Genomic DNA, 23,828 nt, shown 5'->3' with positions numbered 1-23,828 from the left:
GAAGATATTGCTTACATTTATTTTATTCTTTTAATTTTAGATTTGTTATTTTTTTCATTGCATGAAAGTATTTTACGTGACTGGATCTGTTGATGAGCTGCTTACATTTTTATTGCTCAAAAATTTCTCTCTTTCCACAGATGAGATAAATGTGTTATTCCATTTCTTCCAATATTTTTTAATACTGCTAGTTCTTCATACATTTAAAATTAACCATAGTGTATGATGTGGATATGTTTTTCTCCACATTGATATTTGTTTTTTCTGACAATATTTTTTAAATATTGATTTTTCTCCACTTGTAAGTACTTTTTATATTTGATCATTGTTTGGTGTTTCTAGTTTCATAGGTCTTTTTTATTGTGGAAACCTAACAAAAATTATTTTAACCGTTTTTCAAGAATGGTATTCAGTGGCATTAAGTACTTTCCCAATGTTGTGCAGCCATCGCCAGTCACCTGTAGTCTCTTTACTTGATGCGTTTCTACTAAACCTGAAACGTGACTGCTGTTGTCCTCTGGCAAATTGTTTACATCTCTTAGTCTCAGTTGCCCGGACCATAGAATGAGGGTGATGCTTCCTGTGTCTTAGGAGAGTTGTGGAGATAAAATTAGGTAAGAAACGAATGTAAAACTATTTGGTGTATTATAAATGCACAACAATGATTATAAACAATAATCATTATTATAAATGCTTGATCAATGATCTCTATCCTTCCCACTATAATTGGTTTTAAAGACTGGCGTAGGGAAGATATCCCCAATTGCCTCTATTTGTTCTTCTCTCCTCCAAGATACTGTTATTTTTGCCTAATTTTCAGTAAGAAATTTGTAGGTATTGGAATAAACTTTTGTACTTATTTGAAAGCTAATATTTATATTCTGTAGATTATGAAGTCCAGATTACTAATTAGTATCATCTTCACCAACACATATAGCTAATAAGCACCGTTTTGCAAGAGACCACAAAAATTAGTTTTGAAACCGTTATCCTGACATTTTTCTGATTTTGCCTTAAAGCCTCCTAGTTTATAAATTAGAATTTATTTTGAAGAGATGCCTTTAGGCTGTATGTTTGGTACCTTGGGTGTTAGGACACTTGTTTCTGAATTCCTTTGTAGATTCCCTTTAGAATAGATGAGTTATTGTGAATAACAATATGTGAGGCAGTCATCTTAAAGCCATTTGAATAGGGTAATTTTGCTTTTTGTTTTTATTCAAGACATACAAATAATTATATTTGAAGCCACCTTGCTAAACATTTGCTAAGTATTTTTTAAATACGGAAGTGACCCACATATTAATAAAAATCTTAAGTGGTTATAGACCACTGTTTCATAGTTCTTTAGGCTACTATTATTTATAACTGTTATATGAGATATAATTACTTTTGGGAAGGATTCTGTTAACTTTCTCCAGGGAAACTTCTGTAGCATTTTCTTTGGTGTGCTCTGAAAATTTATATATCACGTTCTGAAGGGGTAGTAAATAGAGTTATAAAATACAGTGTAGTTAATGATCAAATTTATGAGCTACTTGTTTTCTGTTGAGAACTCTATCGAAGACACTCAGTAACTCCTGAATAATTCTGTGCACACTTAGCTGCATGCAAGTTTTCCTTCTACTACCTATCATCAGGCTGTTTTGCTCTATTTAGACATTTGATGCTATAATTAAGAGTGATATGCCCTTTGTTTTCACTGAAAAAAAACTGACCTTATACTGTGCTTTTAAATATTTATATATATAATTTTAAATTTCCTTTTCAGTATTTAAGAGCTATAATTACATATTGAAGTAACCCAAGTTCTTGCTTGTGGCATTTACAACTATAGGGTAAATAATGTGTTGAACTTGATACCAAACAAATTATGAAGTTGGAATTGTTAGAAACTTGAAATAACATATTTGTTACTAATTATTTCCCTTTGAATTTCTAAGGATTAAAAATTGTGGCTGCCATATTACAAAAAGACCTTTTATGTATGAGCTTGTGAAGTCACAATATTTAAAATTGTGCAATCTTTTTGACTCAAACCAAAGTTCTGCGTGTTTTTATTGTCAGCATTTTCAGGTAGGGTAGTACTATTTTGTTCTCAATTGTAGATTTTTTCCAGATTTCTGCCTATGAGGACATATAGTTACTAACAAACACCAAAGAAGGGGGATAAAACAGCGGTATTTAGAAACCAGTTGTAAAAACTGAAACTAGAAAATTATTAAAAGACATTACTTATCCAAGTGCCTTATATGTGCGGAAAATAAAAATGAATTCAGAGACTTTTGTAATTTCATTGGCTGTTGGAATTATAGTATAATTATAGTATAATTAGTATAATGCAATTATACTAATTTACATTAAGAATCCACTTTCCACTTCTATGTCAAACCATTATATTGTTGGATATTTAAAAGATGAATCTCACTGAATGTAGAAATGTCAAGTTACCTTAATGGTGGGGAAAGAAAACAAACTGAAAACTACAATTAGATTAAACTGTAAAGCTAATACATGGAAATGAGAATGTTAAGGTTTGTATTGTTATTATCAAGTGCTCTATCACTGTGCCTGTGTTACATAACACTTCATCTGGTGGCTAGTAAACTCGACTTTCGATTGTAAGCACGTGTCACTGTAGAAAATGGTGTAAGATCTTAATATTAAAAGTTGTAGCACCTGAGTCAACAAAACTTAATATCTGATGTTCAAGTAACTAGGCAAATTTCTGTACCCTCCTCCCCCAAATTTTAGTTGTTTTTAGTTTGCAGGCCCATGCTCAATCCACTGAGCTACACCAGCCAGGGCCCCAAATTTTAGTTGTTTTTTAAATTCAGTGTGGAATTTCTTCACTCTTCACACTTTCATTATACCAAAGTCACCTTTATACTTATTTTTTTTAAAGTAGTGTATTGATACATGTTAGAAACATGGGAAAGACTTGTGTTTTTGTATTTAGTATGTTCTTGTGTTTCAGGTCTTTTAACATAATTTTTTGGAAGTAAGGACAAATATATTGATGGAAAGTATCTTAGATGCATGTTGTGATGGAATTATGTGATTTATGTCATTATTACTATATTTTATATACAGATGTACCAGAGTGTGTGTGCATACTTCACACATATCACAGATAGCAAGTAGAATCCCAGAAGATTCTGTAATAAATCATATGCTTTGCTTGTAGATTGTTTTTTGTTGTTGTTTGAAAAGATTTTTTTCTAACTATAGAAATTATTTATGCCCTTCTTACTCCTCTAAATTTAAAAGGTGAGAAAATAAAAGTAATTTTTAAAGACAGAAACAATAAAGGAGACTTGTTTGTATAGAAGCAATGGGAGAGGTAGAAAGGACTATCTGCTAATTGTTCTCTTAAAGAAGATTTTGTTGCTACTTAACCATAGAATTTGTCTCAAGAAAAACAGAAAATTAGTCCATTTCCATTATAACAATTACCATAATATTACTATATTTCTAAAAAGCAAAATTCAAGATTTTAACATTTCATTTTATATAGCCTCCAAAAGTTTATTTCCCCAGTATGAAGAGAACTAGTTCTTGCCTTTTAAAACCCATAACCCCCTTTTGATTAATAAAAATCTGTTCTCCTTGAATGTTCATATTTTTAAAATAAGTTAGTTTTTGTGCTTAAAAACAAAATTAAAGTCATGTTTTTGAGTATCCTTTTTTAAAGAACAAAATTTTTCTAACTTTCCTCTTGCCCAGAGGTCGATTTTATAACCCGTTCCCTATGAGAAGGAATACCCCTCCTTCTCCCTTGCTGATAACCTACCAATTAAAGATTGCAGCTATTATAGTTATGGCCTTCAATTAAGTAAAACATGGGATATTATCACTTTTTGTTTAGATGCGAGCTGGTTATACAAAAATTGAACAAATGAGGTGTTAAAGGCATTACAATTTCTTGATGATTTGGCTCTGGTTTTGCTCTTTCTTACAGGATGAAATTATAGATGTACATTATGTTCATTTAGGCAGTATTAAAATTCCATGAAGAAAAAACATTTCAATTTAAAAGTTAGATAGATATAAGTTGGTGAAACAAAAATGTTTCATCTTTCGTAATTGTGAGTCAGTTCCATATCACATTGATTATGCTGTTCTGGGTAGAGCAAAACAAGTGTGGGGAAGATAGTGCCTGTGAGCTTTAGTAAGTGCGTAATTCTGCAGCACTAGTTACCTACGTCAGGTAGTGGGAGAACTTAGCTTTTGTGGCTCCGTGTATGAGCTACACGTGAGTGCATTGAGTATCCATTGCTTCTGACCTTTAAACTTTTTTTTCTTTTGACATTCTAGATCAGGGCAGGGAGTAAAGCTGTGTCAGAGTTGGACATCTCTGAATCTTTTTCCCTTAACACATGTTTTCTCTCCTTTTCCCATCTGGAGTGTAGCTCTAAAAGTGTGTTGCACCAAGATAGAGCAGAAGAAGTGGTGGTATCTTGGTATAACTGAAGTTTTTTATTTTTCTTTTCATGTTTATCTATTTTTGTTACTTCTGCAATAAGAGTCTTTACTTGCTTTAGCTTTATATACTAAGTTGGTTACAGTATATAAAGCTAAAGCAAGCTAGATGTGGTTGGTAGAAGTGAAAACAGGTGTGACCTTGATTAAAAGCATAAGCAATCACATCTGTTTTGGAGAAGTGCTAGTTTCATTTTGTTAAATAGCCATGGAGTTTTTCTTTTTTATAATGTGTTTAAGTTTTCTAATGTCAGTAAAAAATGTCAGACACAATAAGGTGTTCTTACCAGAACACCTGGTAAATGTGGTACTTAGAGTCCTATTATTATTAATATTACTTTTTGTTAGTTTGAAAATCAAGACAGGAAGAGCAGGATCTAAGAAGGTAAAGATTTTCCTGAAATAATTGGCTAGGCAATATATTTAGTGGAGCTCATTATTTCAGACTAAAATTGAGCCCCCACTTTACATGATTATTTTTTCTTAATTCTAAAATTCAAAGTTTTGCCCTGGCTGGCGTAGCTCAGTGGATTGAGCATGGGCCTGCGAACCACACAATTGCGGTTCGATTCGGAGTCAGGGCACATGCCTGGGTTGCAGGCCAGTTCCCAGCAGGGGGCGCACAAGAGGCAGTCATACATTGAGACTTCTCTCCTCTCCTTCCCTTCCCCTCTAAAAAGATAAATAAATAAATAAATCTTAAAAAATAAAATTCAAAGTTTTACTTATTTATTTGCATTATTAAGGTAAATCCAGATAATTGAATTTTCTTTGAAATTAATTATATGTATAGATAGTTGTTGACAAAATATTTAATTGATATTCCAATTTGTTATATTTAAAGTGATTCTGTGTGTCTGTGTCAACAGTTATGTAAATGTTCTGCATGAAAGCAGGTTAGATGTTATCATAACTTACTGACTTGCTAGGCTAGTTTTTTATCATTAAAAAATGTAACTCTACTCCTCAAAAAATTGTTCTAGTTATCAGCACATGGCTGTCATTGTAAAATGTTTAATGTAATAAGCACTAGAGTACCCATGTTTTAAGTACAGCAGAGGTGGTTCCACGTGTTGGTTTTTGCAGGGTATTATGAACACCATTGTGTACGCCTATTTTGACTTAGTGCAGCATGTCAATTTTGAAGAGCCACGTGCAAGTTTGAGATTTTGAGATTGGAACTCACGTGGAAAGCTTAGGGTAGCAAAATATTTAAAAAATAATTTGCTGATGGCCTGAATGATAATGCTTTAAGGTACATAAAACTTTGAATCCCCCCTCTTTTTTCAACAGACTGTGAAGACTGCCTAGAGACACTTGGGACCCAGTCACATAAGTGTAATAAAGAAATATTAGTCCTCATGGAGGAAGAGCAAGATTTACCAGAGCAACCAGTAAGTATTTCCTTTAACAATTTTAAATTGATTGTAGAAAAGTTAATTTTAAGAGATTCTAAATATTAGTTATACTGCCGATTCTAAATGGGAAATAAAAATAAGGAAAAGACTCCTTAGTACTTTCCTTCTAAGAAAATAATTTTTTATGTTCTTAAATGCATATTTTGCTAACAGTGCCAAAGAGTCTGCTTTGAAAATTCAGCATTACGAAGTTAATATTGTATTTGGAAAAGTCATGAAAAAATCAGTGGATATTTCCTTTTAGGGAACTTGCTGGGTCTGATCGGTGGCCCGGGGAGGTCACAGGGAAGGGCAGAGTGGCTGGCCGGTGCTTGAGCAAGACAGCAAAGTGTGCCGTGGGTCTCAGTCAGATGTGGGACAGACCAGGAAAAAAAGAAAGAACAAAAAACCAATGGCTGTTCTTAGAATTTTTAGAAAATAAAAGAGGACATCTATTTACCAAACAGTATACACCACTTCTGACAGGAAATTTAGTTTTATCTTGACCTAAATTTCCCTTACCAGTCTAACTTGTAGTAGTTGAAGACAGTATAATCTGACCACTAGCTAATTCTTAAAAAGATAACATCCTAGAGACTAGATTGAATCCTCATTTCTTTTTAAATACTTAGTATAAATAAATAAAATCATTTTAAATGTCCACAAGTGATATGGATTTATTGCCTTGCATGACTTCTTGTTTTTTGTTTATTTTTGGAACCTTAGCATTTAAAAAGGAAAGCAATAATAATCATTCTCTTAAGATACTTTTATGTTAAAGAATCTTTTCCTTTTGTCTTGAGTTTCTTTTTTTGAAGTCAGATAAATACTGACTCAGTTTGCATCCTGAGTGAGCCTCTTGGATCTCATAGTAGAAGAGAATAGAGTGGTACCCATTTACCTTTCTTTATGAAAATCCAACTTAGAAAAATTTAAATTTTGAAAGCAGGTACTGGGGTATGATTTTTATGTACTAGATGTATTATTTACATTACGGAAACTTCCATTCCATAGATACCAGCTTCCATTTAAATATTATATTGAAGTCCTTTAGTAAGTTTTTAATATTTTTCTATACATTGAGAAATAATGTACTGATGATTACCATATATTGCTGCATGTAACATGCTCCCTGGTATAACACATACCCACGGTTTTGTGCACATTATACAGGGGATTGTTGTACCCAAGTAATCATTATACCCATGTATAATGCACATCCTTATTTTTCTCTCAAAAATTTAGGCAAAGAAGTGCAGATTATACATGGCAAAATAGGGTACTTTGCCATTATTTTTTTTTTAGCCCTCTCACTTAAGCGTGAAACTAGGAAGACATGAGCAATTGGTAAAACAACCTTTTGAAACATTTGGAATGTCATTCCCTAGCCCCAGTAAGACATTAATAATCGGGGAATTGTAGGGTTGAAAATCATCCTCAGCAGTGCTATGTGCTATAAGGACAAATAGCTGAATTAGAGGCACTAAATATACCAAGGAAAATTACGTTACTGAGTTTTTAATGTAGTAAAAGGTCTAATCATGGTTTCAAAAGACTTATATAAGTTGTTGAAATGAGTATTGTTGTTAGTTACTCCTTGCCTATTTAAGGTAATGAGAATTGTGAGGCTGGCCTGCTTGGTGGTTCATCTTTTCTGCTCTGCTTCATTTCCTTGCCATTTTTACTCACTTTCTATAACATAACGTATAAAACCTGATTTTACTTCAGAGGAAGGTAAGCAATTAAAGCACTTTAAAAACAGATTTTCTGCTGACTGTAAATGGTGATTGTCTTGGAGCACCATTTTCTTACTAATTTGTGCCTGGGTCTTAATTTATAAAGATGACTGAGGAACTACACTGAGTTCAGTGCCATTTGAAAGAAACGTTTAATGTTGCTCACAGTTCCCTTAGAAACTAGAGGCATGGCATGCCATACAGGGCTCCTGGGGAGACTGGGGTGAGAGGGAAGCACCAGTTTTGATTAGGAGGCAGAGAGGAGGTAGGGAAATGCATAGATTGGGCTACTTTTATTGGGGTTTCTGCAAGCATGGCAATGCAAGACAAAGCAGGGTAAACAGTTTAGGATTGGCTAGCTTGAATAATTCCAGGGACTTTGGTGTATAGGGGCTGTCTCGAACTGTCTGGTATCCATCTGGCTCTGAGTTGATTTAGAGTGAGGGACATATTGATCTGGTGTGTATGAGTTAGATAAGGGAGGTGGGTCAGAGAATTGGCTCAGAGGAAATATAAATAATTTTTGGCTCTGTGATTAATGGATGCTAAATAAGTTCTTCATTCCCAAAAAACAAAGAACACATACTGTTAAAAATAAATAGGAGAGTTAACGTCAGACTTGGAGGAGAACAAGTTTTCACAGGCCATAGTGGAAGCTGAAAATTTGAGTGGAAAGAATGCTCCTATACTAAGTTGGTGATAATAAAGCTAAGATTTTTAACCCGACTGTTTGCCTATATGTAGAGAGAGATGTAACTGTTGGGGATCTCTTGCCTTTTTCTTACTGGATTACCCCACTTTTGTTTCTTTATTTATTACTTGCTCTATCTTTTTTTTTAAGATTTTATTTATTTTTATTTTTAGAGGGGAAGGAGAGAGGGAGAGAAACATCAATGTATGGTTGCCTTTTGTGCGTCCCCTGCTGGTAGTTAGCCTGCAAGGAACTGGCCCGCAACCCAGGCATGTGCCCTGACTGGGAATCGAACCACGATCATCTGGTTCGCAGGCCCGCGCTCAATCCACTGAGCTATGCCAGCCAGGGCTCTTACTTGCTCTATCTTAAGATTTAAGATTTGTTCAGGTCATTTTAAATAATGCAACATAAATCCTAGCCACAAGGTTCTACTTTTCACTTTCCTTTATTGCCAGTCAGTCCTCCATTTTCTGCAATCAGAAATGGTTTTTTTTCTCTATGGTCACTATTTACCTGAGTCAGTGTTTTTTGCTCAGTTTTCACATTTTTTAAACTACTCTGAAGCAGCTCGTATTTATTGTTCAAACAGGAACTCTTTTAAAGAGTGAAAGGGGGCACTGACCAAACTCAGTTTGGAATAAGAGGTATAATCCAAGACAGTTTCCGGCAAACTGGAAGCACTTAAAAAACTCCTTTGTGACTATCAGGGGTGCTCTCTGAACTCGTTTTGAAAGAACATTATATGCAGAGGAAAAAAATTTTAGAATATATATAATCAGACTCAATATGCAAAACTCATCATTTTATTTATTATTATTTTTATTTATCCATTCATCTGTTCATGGATACTGGGGTTGTGTTCACTCTTTGGCTATTTTGAGTAATGCTTTTGCGAACATTCATGTGCACTCATGTTTTTCTGTGGGCATATGTTTTCATTTCTCTTGGTTATAGAGCTAGAAATGGAATTGCTGGATTATATGGTAACTCTGTTTAACCTTTTGAGGAACTAGTACTAAAGTAGCTGTACTGTTTTACATTCTGTCATTTTCTGGATTATATTGTTTGAACCCGTACTTTTGTAATCCAGTGAAATGTGTCTGTATCCTTTGAATTAGTTAAACTGCCTCTAGTGCCAAGGTAGTACATGCTTTCTATCCCTGATTTACACAAGGACATGAATACCCAAATCAAGACAGACAAGGGGCTATGAAAGGTAAAGAATTAGCCCTGGCTGATGTGGCTCTATGTATTGAGTGCCAGCCTGCAAACCAACGGGTTGCCAGTTCAATTCCCAGTCAGGGCACATGCTGGGTTGCAGGCCATGTTCCTAGTAGGGGGCGCTCTAGAGGCAACCACATACTGATGTTTCTCTCCCTGTCTTTTTCCCTCCCTTTCCCTCTCTCTCTAAAGATAAATAAATAAATAAAATCTTAAAAAAAAAAAAGAAAGGAGGCCCTGGCTGGCGTAGCTCAGCGGATTGAGCACAGGCCTGCGAACCAAGGGATCGTGGTTCGATTCCCAGTCAGGGCACATGCCTGGGTTGCAGGTCAGTTCCCAGCAGGGGATGCACGAGAGGCAACCACACATTGATATTTCTCTCCCTCTCTCCTTCCCTTCCCCTCTAAAGATAAATAAGTAAAATCTTTTTAAAAAGGGGGGGGCACTACAAAGAATCTTTATTTAAAAAAAAAAGAAAGGTAAAAAATTTGCTGATAAAACATTTTCCTCTCCCAGTCTTTTTGTTTGGTAGGACTTCAGGTATATTTTCCTCTTTTCTGTTTCTGGGTACTTTTTTTAATACTGAGTTGGCATTGTAATAAAAAAGTGAAAAGGCATGGTTTTTACTTGAAAGGCCTTTATAGTATGTTTTAAAATTCTGCTCCAAGACAGACTTTTTTTTTTTTAGTTGATTGGCTAGAGTGTTCCTGTGGTTCTACTAAAATTCAGGCCAACATAAAATAGATTCTTCAATCTAGAGTTTTCTTTGTATGGATTACTGTTTAAAGACTAGAGACTATTTTGGTCACTAAACCACGAGCTCAGAAATTACATTTCTTTGATCACAAAGAGGGTCTTTGGGTGAGCCAAGCATAAATTCATCCCCATTATTGGAAAATTACATTATTATCTGACATGTAAATAACTGTCATCTTCAAGTGGGAAAGATAGCACATTTTATAACACAGGCCTGCATTTTGTCATTTGTGAAATTATGGAGGGCAGATAGTTTAATTTTTCTTCTCTTTAGCCTTGCAGTTTCCAGTGAAAACACCATTTTCCAACCTTATTAAGTCAGCTCAGCCCCGGCTGATGTGGCTCAGTGGATTGAGTGGTGGCCTGTGAACTGAAAGGTTGTAGGTTTGATTTCCAGTCAAGAGCATATACCTGGTTGAGGGCCAGGCCCCCAGTTGGGGGTGTGCAGGAGGCAACCAATCCATGTATCTCTCACACATTGATGATTCTCTCTCTCCCTCCTTTCCCCTTTCTCTATAAATAAATAAAAAAAATCTTTTTTTTAAGGCTGTTGGGGAGGGGGCAGGGGGAAGATCGGGAAAAAGGTATAGGGAACAAAAAGCACTAAATTATAAGTACAAAGTAGACGGGGAGGTTAAGAATAGTATGGGAAATGGAGAAGCCAAAGAACTTACATGTATGACCCATGGACATGAATTAAGGGGGGGAAGAGTGCTTATGGGAGGGGAGGATGCTGGGAGGAGGGAATTAAAGGAGATAAAAAATTGGGACAACTGTAATAGCATAATCAATAAAATATATATATATATTTTAAAAGTCAGCTATTTTTCTTCTACCCCTTTCAATGAAGTCACGTCATATGTTTGTTAACTTCTTTTGTCACAGTCTGTGTATCAGCCTGGGGTCCCTTGACTGTGTGGTTGGTTTAAGGTATTTTTTATCATATAGAAGTTGGGAATTTTTGTATAATCAGTGTATTTTCTCCTTTATGACTTTTGAACTCAATATCATGCTTAGTAAAGATTTATTTACCTCAAGTGGTTTTGTTTTTGTTATTTCTTTTCCTTTTGCTTCTGTAATTTCGTTTTTAAATGGAGAGGGTTTTTAATGCCCTCTTTTTTTTTATTTTATCTTTACTGGTACCTAAGAAACTTAAAACAACATTAAATGTAACATCTATTGAGACACCATAATCAAGGAACCAAAAATGTTTGGTTGTATTTATTATTGTATTTTCTTATGAGAAATAAACATCCTTGAAAAATTTTATGAGCCTTGTATTTATTTTGCTTTTATTATTTACATTGTCTTGAGGAACTACTAGTAGCCACACTATTTTACATTCTGTCTGTTTCTGGACTGTGTGTTTGTAATCTAGTGAAATGACGAGTATGTCTGTAGCCTTTGAGTTCATTTACCTGCCTCTAATGCCAAGGTAGCACATGCTCCCTATCCCTGACTTATAGGGGGACCTGCAGTTGCCCAGATTAAGGCACATGCTATCTGAAATGTTAAATTTAATCACATTAAATAGCTATAGTCCCTCCTGTTATATTTGTTTAAAATAATTTAGCAGCATTGTTGCCTAGTGTTAGCTTGAAATGCTTTTATGTATTCATAATTTGTGTGGCTAAGCATACTAAGCATGCCTCTACTATAACTAGCTATTCTAGCTAGAGAACTCTATCAGATTATTTTGTAACATGAAAGCTAGGAAATCCATTAGCAGTGTTAAACATTGATTTTCTTCATTTGTGGATTAGACTGTTTTAATGTAAATGTTTTTACCTCAGAAGGAATTAGGAAAGATGAAAATTTGGGGGAAAAAATAGTACGAAGAATATTTTTAAATTAATGGTAACCTAATATGAATTTATGTTCATTTTTTTATGTGTAGGAAATTTAAGTATAAAGACATTTCTGGTAAATAAATTTTGAATGGATGATATCAGGAGTTCCAAATTTGCTGTTTGATGATATAATTATGTTGTATATCTGTTAAAATTTAAAACCAACTAGTTTGTATTCAAGTTTAGATATTTCATCCTGATAACAATCCTGATAAATATTTTACCTTGAATCTGATAAACATTTTTTCTTTAAAATTAAAACAAATGTCCATCTGATAAACAGTTTATCTCTAACTCAAAAATGTAATAATGGTTAATTAAATAAATCTAAGCAAGATAAGACAGTTACCCTGAAATTTATTAGTTAATGTTAGCCCCACATTTGAGTAGCTAGATGATTTCAAAAACAGATCACTACATTATTCTTTGTGTGTTTATTTTTGCAGGTTAAAAAAGCCAAGATGCAGGAATCAGGAGAGCAAACTTTAAGGTATGTAAAGTTGAATTTCCTTTTAATGATATACTTATATATTTTTTACATGCTAATGACAGCACCGTTTAGGTTGACTACTCTCTTTATGGTTTTTAACATCAATCTTTATATTTTGAAATTATTTGGTTTAAAATAAAAATTCCCTCCAAAAGTTTGTTCTTGAAAAACTTAAGTGCTGATTTATTTATTTTTTATGTATTCATTATTTACTCCACAGCATGTACCAAATTCATGTTATCTGTCAGAGCCTGTGATAGATGGAGGAGACACAGTGGTGAATATTCTTTAGTCAGATGTAGAGAGTACGAAATGGAAGAATAAGCAGAAGTAAGGGAAGTGCAAGGGACAAACCATTGGCCCTTCTCTCAACAAAGACTTCAATATCTTTCTTATGCTGCTTAAATGATAAGATCTGTTACTTTAGTCAGTACCTTGCAGATGGCCTTAACTTCCTCCCCTTTTCCTCTGTGTTGTACTTCCCTGGCAAAACCACAACCTTTGTTAAATTCAACTCTCTGCCTCTTACGTCTGTCTGTATTTCTGATCACTGAACATTGAGAGAGGAAACAACACCATGCTGACCAGTCTCCGTTTTCAGTCATGGTAACATTTCAAGCAGGCACTTACACACTCTTGGTGGCCCATCCACCTTTCCTGGTATGTTTTATTTCCAGATCTCTAAAATTATCTTTCTTCCCTTCTTCCCCTTCTCCAACTGAGGAAAAATTGAGCATTCAGAATATGCCAGAGGAAAAAACTTTATTGATATTATACTCCAATATTAGAAGTTTGTTCAAAAAAGATACAAGAGCTTTAAGCATTTTGGTGCTGTGTATTTTTTTAATGTAAATAAGATTTTTTAAAAAAAATTCTCTATGTAGAAACTAGTCTTCATGTCATCTTTCCAGCCATATGGAGCCTCTGGTACAATGTCCTCCATTTCGCCCTAGAGTGTAGAACAGCAAAGCAGATTTCTTTCTAGGGAAAATGAGTGTAGGAAGGATGCCTGGACTGGGGAGAGATCGTAATCTAATAATACTAACTATAGTTATATTGTACTTATTCTGTTTTCGTCTCTGCTCTAAGTACTTTTTATATATTAACTCATTAATCTCTATAACAACTCTGCAAGGTAGATTCTATCATTACCTCTCCTTGACAGTTGAAGAACTAGGTCACAAAGAAGATCAGTGACTTGCCTAGAGTCACAAAGCTGGATTTGGCAGAATAGAATATAAGCTCAAGCAGTCTGGCCCTGGACTTCTAAAGATTATGCTGTACTGGTAGTTGAGGGAATAATTGGAGAGTGGAAAGTACGGTAGAAGGAAGAGGAAGGACATTGCAAGTAATGACAGTACCATCTCTGTTCGTGTTTCAGTGAGAATCCCCTTGACATGGAAGTGTCTAACACCATGACTTGGCCTCTCCGTTTACGTGATTTGTCTTTTGCAATTTCTCTTACTTTTCCTTATAAGTTAAACAACAACAACAAAAGATGTTGCTCAGTTGTGGGTATAATAACAAATTAAAATTTATTTATTTTTAGTTGGGAGAGAAGAGAAAGCCATGTTAAGGTTCAGAACCCCTGGCAGCAAGCATGTATAACTTGAAAAAACATCTTGAGTTATTTTGAGAACCATTGTTTTAAAGCGGTTTTAGGTATTGTGGAATTTTTCTTTTACCACATTGTCTCTAGAGAAAATCTGACTTGCTTGTGACTTAGCTGGAATTTCTGTGATATAAAAACTGAAGGAGTCTGGGGATATGAGAAAGACCTGTAGAATGCTGTGGGTACTAACCCTGGTCATAGCTCTTCAGGTAGTTGCTAAAAACCAGGAATAAGGATGTCATGAAGACTTACTTTGCTCTTTTTGTATAGCCTCGGAAGAAGTGGGTTGATTTAATTACTTTTAGCAATGCAGCACATCACTCAGGGGCTAATTTATTCATTCTGGTTCTCCCAGTCAAGTAAGCAACCCCGAAGTCAATGATCAGAAACCTGAAACTTCAAGCCTTGCTTCAAACCTTACCATGTCAGAGGAAAGTAAGTACCATGTTCTGTGCATGACAGAAGCAGTATTTCTATAAACCAAGTGAGGTTGTTCTAGAATTGGTTTGAACTGATTGCCTTGTTTGTCCCAGAATGCTCAGAAGCCTTTCCTTTCCTTGTGTGTGTGTTCATACACATATGTGACTAAATCACATGGAATTCACTCACCCAGGAGTCACACTTGGTGCTTTTGGTTTTTGCTTTGATATTGGATGTTTTAAAGATGAGAGTGCCTTACTCAAAATCAGAAAAGTTTGTGAGTCAACCTCTACTGCTAACCCAGAAGGCTTGATATTTTTCTACCTTTTCTAAAACCATTGGTACTACCTATCATTTCAGGCCAAAAAGAAAAGTAATCCCCTGAGAGCCCAAGACTGATACTGGGCCCCCAGGCAGAGTCAGCTCAATAGGATATACCCTCCTATTGAGGGTAGATCCCTCACAGCTCTTCCAGGAGTAGTTGAGCTGTGAAAATCTCTTTACTTGCTAGTTTAACAGAGCATCCTATCAGTTCCTCAGGTCTGTCTCTGCTTCGTCAAACGTAAAGCTTTTACCACAGGACCGAAAAAAATAGTACAGAAGTATAGTTACATCTTTCTGCTATTGATTATACACAGCAGTAGCAATAATTCTCTAATAAAATCAGGTATTTCCCCCTAAATCTGTCTTCCTGAAAGTCATTTGTGTGACCAAAGTAGAGAGTAAGCACCCAGAGAATGAGTAAGTTGAAGTATAATGTAGTTTCCCAGATATGGATCATGCTTTTTAAGTTTGCCTGTGAGCATAGCTGAGAACTTAGGTTGCTTCGTCTTTGATTTTAAATCAGTGAAGGGTGAAGGTAGAGATCAGCTGGTATTAGCCTTCAGCTTTTTTCCATACCCCTCACATTCTAGTTTCTTTTACTTTCTAAAAGTCTCCAAATCTGCTATTAGGAGAGTGAGGTATTTTCTGTTACATAGTCTTACTAAATTTCTGATGTCCAAGCTGTATTCTGTAATTTAATTTGAAAGACTGTACAGTGAGATATGCAATTTTCTCATTTCATTTTTGAAATGTTCTGACTTTTCTCCTGGTGATATCTTTCTTTCAGTTATGACGTGCACCGATTACATCCCTCGCTCATCCAATGACTATACCTCACAAATGTATTCTGCAAAGTAAGTCGAATAATTGTGTCGAAATCCATATGCTTTTTCTCTTGGTTCATTGCAAAATTTAACTTGATACTTAATTTATTAAGTTGACTTTTAACTTATTTTCACCTCTCTTGTTCTCTCTGTCCCTGCTTCAGTTTTTATTCCTTCCAAATATGTAGTCTGTAAGATCCTTTTTAAAAGTAGACAGTTGCCCAGGATGGATCATTGTCACCGAGAAACCCGTTCTAAATGAGTAGGCACTGAAAGTAAAAGATGCTCTTAGTGATCAGAGCATATCACTGATTGACCTCTGATCATTTTCTCCTTCCTTTACCTTGACAGATCGATAAGAACACCTAATCTCTGTTCAGTCCCTTGTTGAATGTCCTCAGGGTAGAAGTGGATGTGAAGTTAGTCAGGTTTATTAAGTGAGTTGAAGTCAGTAAGAGGCATTTTGAGCCTTTGAGGGGTTAGGACCAGTATTTAAAATTGACCAAGTTCATCATCTCCAGGATGAGTAGGTGCAGAATGGTGCATATGCCAGGCTACCATTGATGGCTGTGAGCCTACATGTACTGTGCATAAATCCTGGGTTGGCCAAAATGTTCGTTACATTTTTCCATTCCATGGTGCTAGTAGCGCTTAGTGGTCTTTAACTTCATTCAAACCAATTTTGTTAGATTGTATTGTGACACTTGTCATACCAGCGTGCATTTATGAAAAACTTATGAAAATTGGTGAATTTCTGTACAGCCATTTTAATATTGAAGATGGAAGAAAATACACAACATCTTCGGCATCTTGTGCTTTGTTATTTCAAGGAAGGTAAAAATGCAACTGAAATGTAAAAAAAGATTTGTGCAGTTTTTGGAGAAGGTGCTGTGACTGACTGAACATATCAAAAGTAGTTTGTGAAGTTTCTTGGTACTGTAGACATTTTAGTCAAATAATTCTTTGCTGTGAGGCTGTCCTCCACATTGGAAGATGTTTAGCAGCACCCTGGCCTCTACCCACTAGAAGCCAATTATCAGGAGATAGCCAACATACTCAAAATATCCAAATCAATCAAGTTATTGGTGAAAATGAAAAATGTGTCCTTTGTTTTACAGAAAAAACCATACAGACTTTTTGGCCAACCCAGTACCTACAAGCCTGCATATTCTTATGTGCCTAGATGATGCAGGACACTAGAAACTGGTAATAGGGATGAGTGATGCCTGTCTGTGATGCTGTTGTGGAAGAAAATTGGCATCTTCCCTCTTTTGTGCTCATTTGTACTTTGATTGTACATCAATTAAAAAATACCCTCATCAAAAAGTTAACTCAGTGAGTTTTCCAAAATCGAATCTGGCATTAACACTAATAGTATCCTTGGGCCAGTCATTTTCATGTGATTTTCTGTGAAATGACTAAACTTGTTCTCTGAGATCATTATGAAGGCAATAACAGAATACTTTGAGCTACAAAGACACTGTATGATTAAGAATACAATCTTGATATATCTGGAGATTAATCACTACGATTTTAAGTAATTCCCCTTGCAATTTGATTAACAACTACAACCTGAGCTATTGCCTGGCTCAGATCTGGCTAAGAATAATAGGAGTTTTCAAATTTAATCTCTCAGAATTCACTGAGATGGTAATATGTTGCATATTCCAAATTCATTTACTCATTCAGAAAAGATTTGCATACGTGTTATGTTCAGGATACCTTATTAGCTGTGCCTTGTATCCTAATTCAGATCTCCTGTATATCTTTTGTACCTAGACATCTATTTCCGGTTTTTCCCCCCATGTAATCCATCATACAAAGCATCATCAGACTAATCTGTATTAAAGAGCAGCTCTGATCTTGTTGCTCTGCTCGGCAATTTCAGTGACTCCCCTTGTTCCTGATTTGTCTGAACTCTTTTAGTCTAATATTCAAGGTCTTATATTTTTTCCTCACTACTTCCCTTCCCTTTTAGTGCTTCCCTTAATATAATCTATAGTTTTTGCAGGCTGAAGCCCTTGCTTTCCTCCCTCTGTACCTTTTCTGGAGTTTTTCTGTTTTCCTAGAACACCCTTTCTCTCCTCTTCCTGCACATCCTGTATGCTCAGCTGACACATCACTTCTTTATTGCCTTCCTCCATTTTCCTGTCCCCCAAACCTTTTTGAAAAGAATCCTTTTGCTGTCTGAAACACCCTTTCCCTCCATTATTTAGTAATTATTACTTATATGGCACACAAAACATTTTTTGTTGTATTATAAGTGCAGCATAATTCACCATATAATATAACTTACATCTAAAAATTCAGTGCATAACATGAATGAAATGGCCAGGTCATCTAGCTAGTCTAAATTCCCAGAAGTTTCACTGCTGAATTTAAATTCCTAGTTAAACCTGATGTCACTGGCAGCAACTAGTAAAGTTATACTCTGGCTTAAATATCATGGAGGAATTCTGAGTCCTATCTGGGACTTCCCAGACTTTATTGGTTACCTGGCTCCTGTTTTATAGACTTGATCTGGCAATATTGGGGCCCACTCCTACTCCCTGTTTTCTAATGCAGTTGCTTTGCCTTTTCTCTACCAGCCTCACCCTCTTTCCCAAGCCCCACTTTTCCTCTTAAAACGTTAGTTTGGCCCAGATGGCTGAGTGGAGAATGAGAACCAGTTGTGAATCCTGTTCTGTCCAATTTTCTGTTATTTTAGGTTTTATTTTATATGTAGACATAAGGGCATAAACAAGTTTAATCCATCCTTGTACTTCACTTAGGGCCGTACACATAGCATACCACAGATGTTGATAGCATAGTAGTTGGATCTTGTGAGGAAATTTGAAAACACGAATTTTCCATAAAATTGTTTCTTAGGTAGGTTATAGTAGAACCTGGAAAGGAAATATTATCTTTACTTTCTGACCACAGTAAGACACATTTTGTAGAAGGTTAGTTTCTTCATTGCTGATTTTTTACATTTAATGGTATTAGTTATTTCTCCTGTTTTTCATTACTGAAATCACACGTGCATGTTTTTGTTGTTTGAACTTTTCTAGACCATATGCACATATCCTCTCAGTTCCTGCTTCAGAAACTGCTTATCCTGGGCAGACTCAGTACCAGACACTACAGCAGTCTCAGCCGTATGCTGTCTACCCTCAGGCAACCCAAACGTATGGACTACCTCCTTTTGGTAAGGCATCCTATTATAAGCAGTTTCTAAGTATGTTGACTTTTATCACCCAGAAACTTTGATCTTTCCCCCCAAACCAAGCTAGCTGATGAGGAAGCAGAGAGATGAGTTGTTCTTTGCAGAGCACTTACTCAGGTACAGGTGCGATAGAAGTTGTGCAGGCAACTTTCCAACAGTGTATTTGATGCCTGTAATATAAAATCATAATTTTTCTGTACTCATTTATCTACCAAGGTTAGCTACTAAAATTTCCAAGGTACTAAGTCTTGACTGTAAGGCTTGGACTCTTTTAAGTAATTGTGGAAAAGCTTTGAGAAATTACTATTGATTTTGCTCACTTTATACAAAACATGGTACCTTGGTTAGGTAAGCATAATAAATATATTTTGAAGTGACCAATTTTTTGCTAAAGCCAGGTAATGTAAATGTCCACATAGAATATGCCTAATGGTGGAGGAAATCCCCAACTTTGTACAAACTTAGGTGCATAGAAAGTTTTGTTCTTTGGTTTTAGGTATCTTGGACATGAACTATAAATTAGAATGATTAACTAAAAGACAATTTGAGATTTTTTGGACACTTAATATATGCACTATTTTTCTTTGTGTATGTAAATTGATAGATATATTTAATGTGCTTTATTACCTCTTCCCTGCTTTCCTAGAAGTGGTGTCATAATTGAGAGAATACTGTGTTATTTTAAAACATGCAACGTATTAATAAAATTGTATCTCTGTAGTCTTTACTGAAACTATCTGGGAATTAGAAAAATCTTCCAAACAGATCACCACAGATTATGGATGTATTAGTGTTGACTGCTTTGGTTTCTACATTGCTACTTTTCCTGGCCCATGCGGCTAATCTTCTGTGATGGTGACACCTTTCTTACTTTGAGGCATTCCTTGGCTCCTGATAACTACGAGAAACAAAAATGGGGGGTTATGTTTCATGATACTGGTTTTTGGTAGCTGCACAAGAGAAGAGAAACAGAAATGCTCATTTCTGCATTTGTACTCCATGCCTCCATGCCTGTCGGTTTCCGCTGGTATACTAAAGTCTTGAATTTGTGCTACATTTAACTGGGCAAGACTGAGCAGTCCTTTGGAAGTAGAATTCTCTATGATTATGTTTGTATTTATTTCTTTTTGTATATATTAAAGCAGAATTTTTATTAGCTGGCTAACAATAGGCTAGCGAATACAAAGTATTTTCACATTGCTTTTTAACTCTCTGTTTTGATTTAAATTTATTATTAGCAAGCCAAAGCCCTTTATGATATTGTTGATCATTCTTATTGTTCAGTGTTAAATAAAACTCCTGTTACAGCCATGTGGGTGTAGGCCCTAGATATTATGGTATCTTTTGTGATCACCGTGTTTCCCTTATATTAAAGAAAAAAGGAAAATTCTGTAAAATAGATCAATCCTTGTTAAAAACTTGAAGGAACCTGTTTATATTGTGAAGAAATAGTGGTTATAGCAGACTCTTTAATTAATCTGTTTTTGTTCACTATTTGGGCACCAGGGAGACTTATTTTATAAAATCATCTGTGTAATTCAGGAAGGTAATCATTAGTTTAATTTGACTTTAAATATGAGACTCACTGGAGAGAGGTTTAGGGTCGGGTAATACAAATGACATATATAGCATATTCTCATTATTTAGAGGACATTATAAACAGATGTTTGGAATACTGTTTTCAAAACATTTTCTTATGTGTTAACATGGCTTTTTAAAATGTGTTCACCCAAATATAAAACACTTCATTTCTTCTTGTGAAGATTTTGGAAATTTGGACATCTTAATGCTTCCTGTTAGCACTAAAACTAGATTAGCCAATCTGTTATTTTATTTCAGATGTAAACAGGGCTTCAGAAAATCTAATTGTAATATTGTCTAATATGTATTGAGTGCTTACTGTACTAAGCAGTGTGCTAAGAATAAGTACTTCACACTTTACATTATTGTCTTATCTAATCCTCTGGTACCTAAGAATTAAGTAGTAGTGTTATCCCTTTTTATAGATGAGGAAACAGGTTTAAAAGGATTAAGTGAGTAGCCTGAGGTCGTGCAATTAGTAAAACTGCCTAGGATTAGAATTAAACCCAGGTCCCTTTAACTCCAGAAGAGCTCATTGTTTAGGTCAGTGATTTTCAGCTGGCGTGCCACAAGAATTTTTAAAACCTGCAGTACCTATTTAATCAAGGGCACCGACCTCTTTTCCCTTAGATTGTCAAGTAAATAAATAAATAACAACAGTCAACACAACAGTAGCCATCCGGTGTGAATGCCTCATATTGAACCGTAAATATGTAGGTCATAAAATAAAGAGTTGCATCGTATTGGTCACACTGCATAGGGTTGCATCTGATTGGTTAATTCCTGGTACCAGAATGCTTATATACAAGTATGGGCACCTGATTTTTTAGAAAATCACTTTGGAACAAAAATGGTGGATAATTACTAGTATTATTTATTTTTTATAACTCAATCAAAATTATACCTATTTTTGTCAGATTGGCAAAAAATACATTTTTTTTATGTGCTACAGAATTTTAGTAATTAGTTTATGTGTGCCATGAGATGAAAAGGGTTTCAAATCACTGGTTTAGGTCTGTATGAAAAAGGTAGTCTCAGTTGTTTGAAATTTAAAGTCTTCCTCTTGAAGACAAGAGAAAGACTAGAGGAAATCTAGGAAGACTATGAGTAATTTTTAAAAGTAACGGAACAGTGGTCCTATTTTTTTTTCAGAGCTATCTAGAAATGTGGGATGGTATAAAGAGGATTAGTTGTTTAACTTCCAGTGAGACCTGAATGTGTGAGGAAAAGGCTAATTAATTTTACGGAGCTCATAAAAGATTGCCTTAGCTGCCACTGTTCAGTTTCTTTTAAAAGAACTTTATGTGAGATGAAGATTTGACTATATATTAAGAGCCTTAAGGATGTTCATACCATTTCCCTCAGTAATTTTACTTCTAGGAATTTATCCTATGGAGCTAATTAGAGACATCCACAAAATTTTACTACCTGTTATATTCACTATATCATTATAATAGCAAAAGATTGGATGCAATGTACAATCAGTGGAAAGGTATGAATTCTATTGCAATGAGTCCATAGAATGGAAAACTAGGTAGCCATTATAAATCACATTCTTGAAGAGTATTTAGCATCTTGGGAAAAGAGATTTTTAATTGAAAAAAGTAGTATATAAAACTTAAAATACAATATAATATTTCCAGTTTTTAAAATGTTTATTGTTGAAGTACAGTTTTCTGCCTTTTTCCCAGTTATTTTTTAAGAATATATATATAAAGACTAATTTGGAAGAAAAAAATGTAAAATTAATAATACAGGTACTATATAGTTTGATCTCAGAACCATGCAAAGCCAGAACTGCCTATATTTTTTTCTGTGTGGTAAGACTGAATTTTTTCCTTACACATATATTTTCCTAATTTTCTATAATATACATCTACTTATTTTATAACTAGGATAAGTAATCAGAGTAAATTACTTAGTATTTATACTGGTTCATACCAGTGAGCTATTAAATCAACGAACCAAGCTGTTCTTCCATGTGTTTTTTTTTTCCTAGCATTAACGTGTACTTCAATTCCTAACCAAACTAATCTCTAAAGATCCACCTCTCTGATATGTGTTACTATAAACTGAACTGTTCAGGCTAGTTTGGTTGTTGACTGACCCAGTAAACGTAGTAAAACGTACTTGTGCTCAGAGACGTGGGTAAAGTTTACAGTAAGACCCCCGTGTGGGGCAGTAGGAGGCCAGGACTCAGAGACAGACTTCCTCACCCATTGTTAGTTAGAACAGCTGTTGCTCCATATAAGACTTTCTGTGCATGAAAGGATCTAAGAAGCTTTGTAGTTGTAGGCATAGAGCAGTGGGCACGGAGTAGTCAGGAAAACAGGGTTTGGTTGCATCGTTTGCTATGGGCAATAAGTCGTACTCTGTAGAAAAATCATACCATGTATTACTTGGGATTCTTGGAAAGGTAGTTTTAAAGGAAGATGCTTATTAAAGAGCAGGGCTGCAGTAACACTGGGGGCGGTATCCATGTTATCTTCTGTTTCTCTGGTCTTCATAAAATAATTATATGTTAAATGTTTACTTCATGTCTCTGGCCAAAAACATTCAAAACTACCTATTCCCCTACTTGTCTTGGACATTTTGCATTAATATTTAACCTTATATAAAGGTCCAGTTTATAGACCCTTTACATTTTGAAACTTTAAAACAATACTAAATAGTGAGACTAGCAAAACTAATCTTAGTTAATACTATTTTTAAATTTTTATTTATTTATTTACCTTTAGAAGAGAAGGGAAGCAGAGAGGGAGAGAAATATCAATGTATGGTTGTTTCTCTTGTGTCCCCTGCTGGGAACTGACCCCCGCTGGGAACTGGCCTGCAACCCAGGCATGTGCCCTGACTGGGAATCGAACTTCGATCTTCTGGTTCGCAGGCCCGTGCTCAGTCCACTGAGCTACACCAGCCAGGGCTTGGTTAATACTATTTTTAGTAATAAGGTGGCATTTTAGTGCAGTGTAGTAATAAACATGTTCACAAATCCAACACCTCTGGTTCAGAACCTATTTAGAGAAAAATCACATTGATTACAGTTGAATCTGAAAGTTTTTATGACATTGAAATAGAATTTGTTTACTAAAACTTGTAATACCACCCTGAATCATGGCACTAATATTCAAATTTTACACTGTAACTATTTAAAGAATAACATTCTCAAATAACTTTTAGTGGATGAAAATCAGATATAGTAAGAATTTTGGCTTTGTGTAACCAGGATAAGATTTTTT

At 35.1% G+C, this 23,828-nt stretch overlaps 1 protein-coding gene across 4 annotated transcripts in view; it reads left to right on the top strand.

Annotated features, from left to right (window-relative positions):
• EYA3 (EYA transcriptional coactivator and phosphatase 3) overlaps positions 1 to 23,828 on the top strand; it is a 95,928-nt gene that overhangs the window by 30,156 nt on the left and 41,944 nt on the right. For 2 of the 4 annotated variants that reach the window (XM_037057152.1, XM_037057155.1), the window contains exons 2-6: positions 5,773 to 5,873; positions 12,580 to 12,623; positions 14,591 to 14,670; positions 15,767 to 15,833; positions 18,854 to 18,990. In XM_037057152.1, coding sequence (XP_036913047.1) covers positions 5,841 to 5,873; positions 12,580 to 12,623; positions 14,591 to 14,670; positions 15,767 to 15,833; positions 18,854 to 18,990 — 361 coding nt within the window. In that variant the 5' untranslated portion in view covers positions 5,773 to 5,840. Of the gene's footprint in view, positions 1 to 534; positions 615 to 4,280; positions 4,461 to 5,772; positions 5,874 to 12,579; positions 12,624 to 14,590; positions 14,671 to 15,766; positions 15,834 to 18,853; positions 18,991 to 23,828 lie in introns of those variants that run through there. The other 2 variants (XM_037057154.1, XM_037057153.1) reach the window with 2 other exon arrangements.

The sequence above is a fragment of the Sturnira hondurensis genome, unplaced genomic scaffold (assembly GCF_014824575.4).
Source record: "Sturnira hondurensis isolate 20B ecotype Veracruz unplaced genomic scaffold, ASM1482457v3 Scaffold0009516, whole genome shotgun sequence".
In the NCBI taxonomy this organism is placed as follows: domain Eukaryota; kingdom Metazoa; phylum Chordata; class Mammalia; order Chiroptera; family Phyllostomidae; genus Sturnira; species Sturnira hondurensis.
This window is presented reverse-complemented; position numbering and strand designations above follow the sequence as displayed.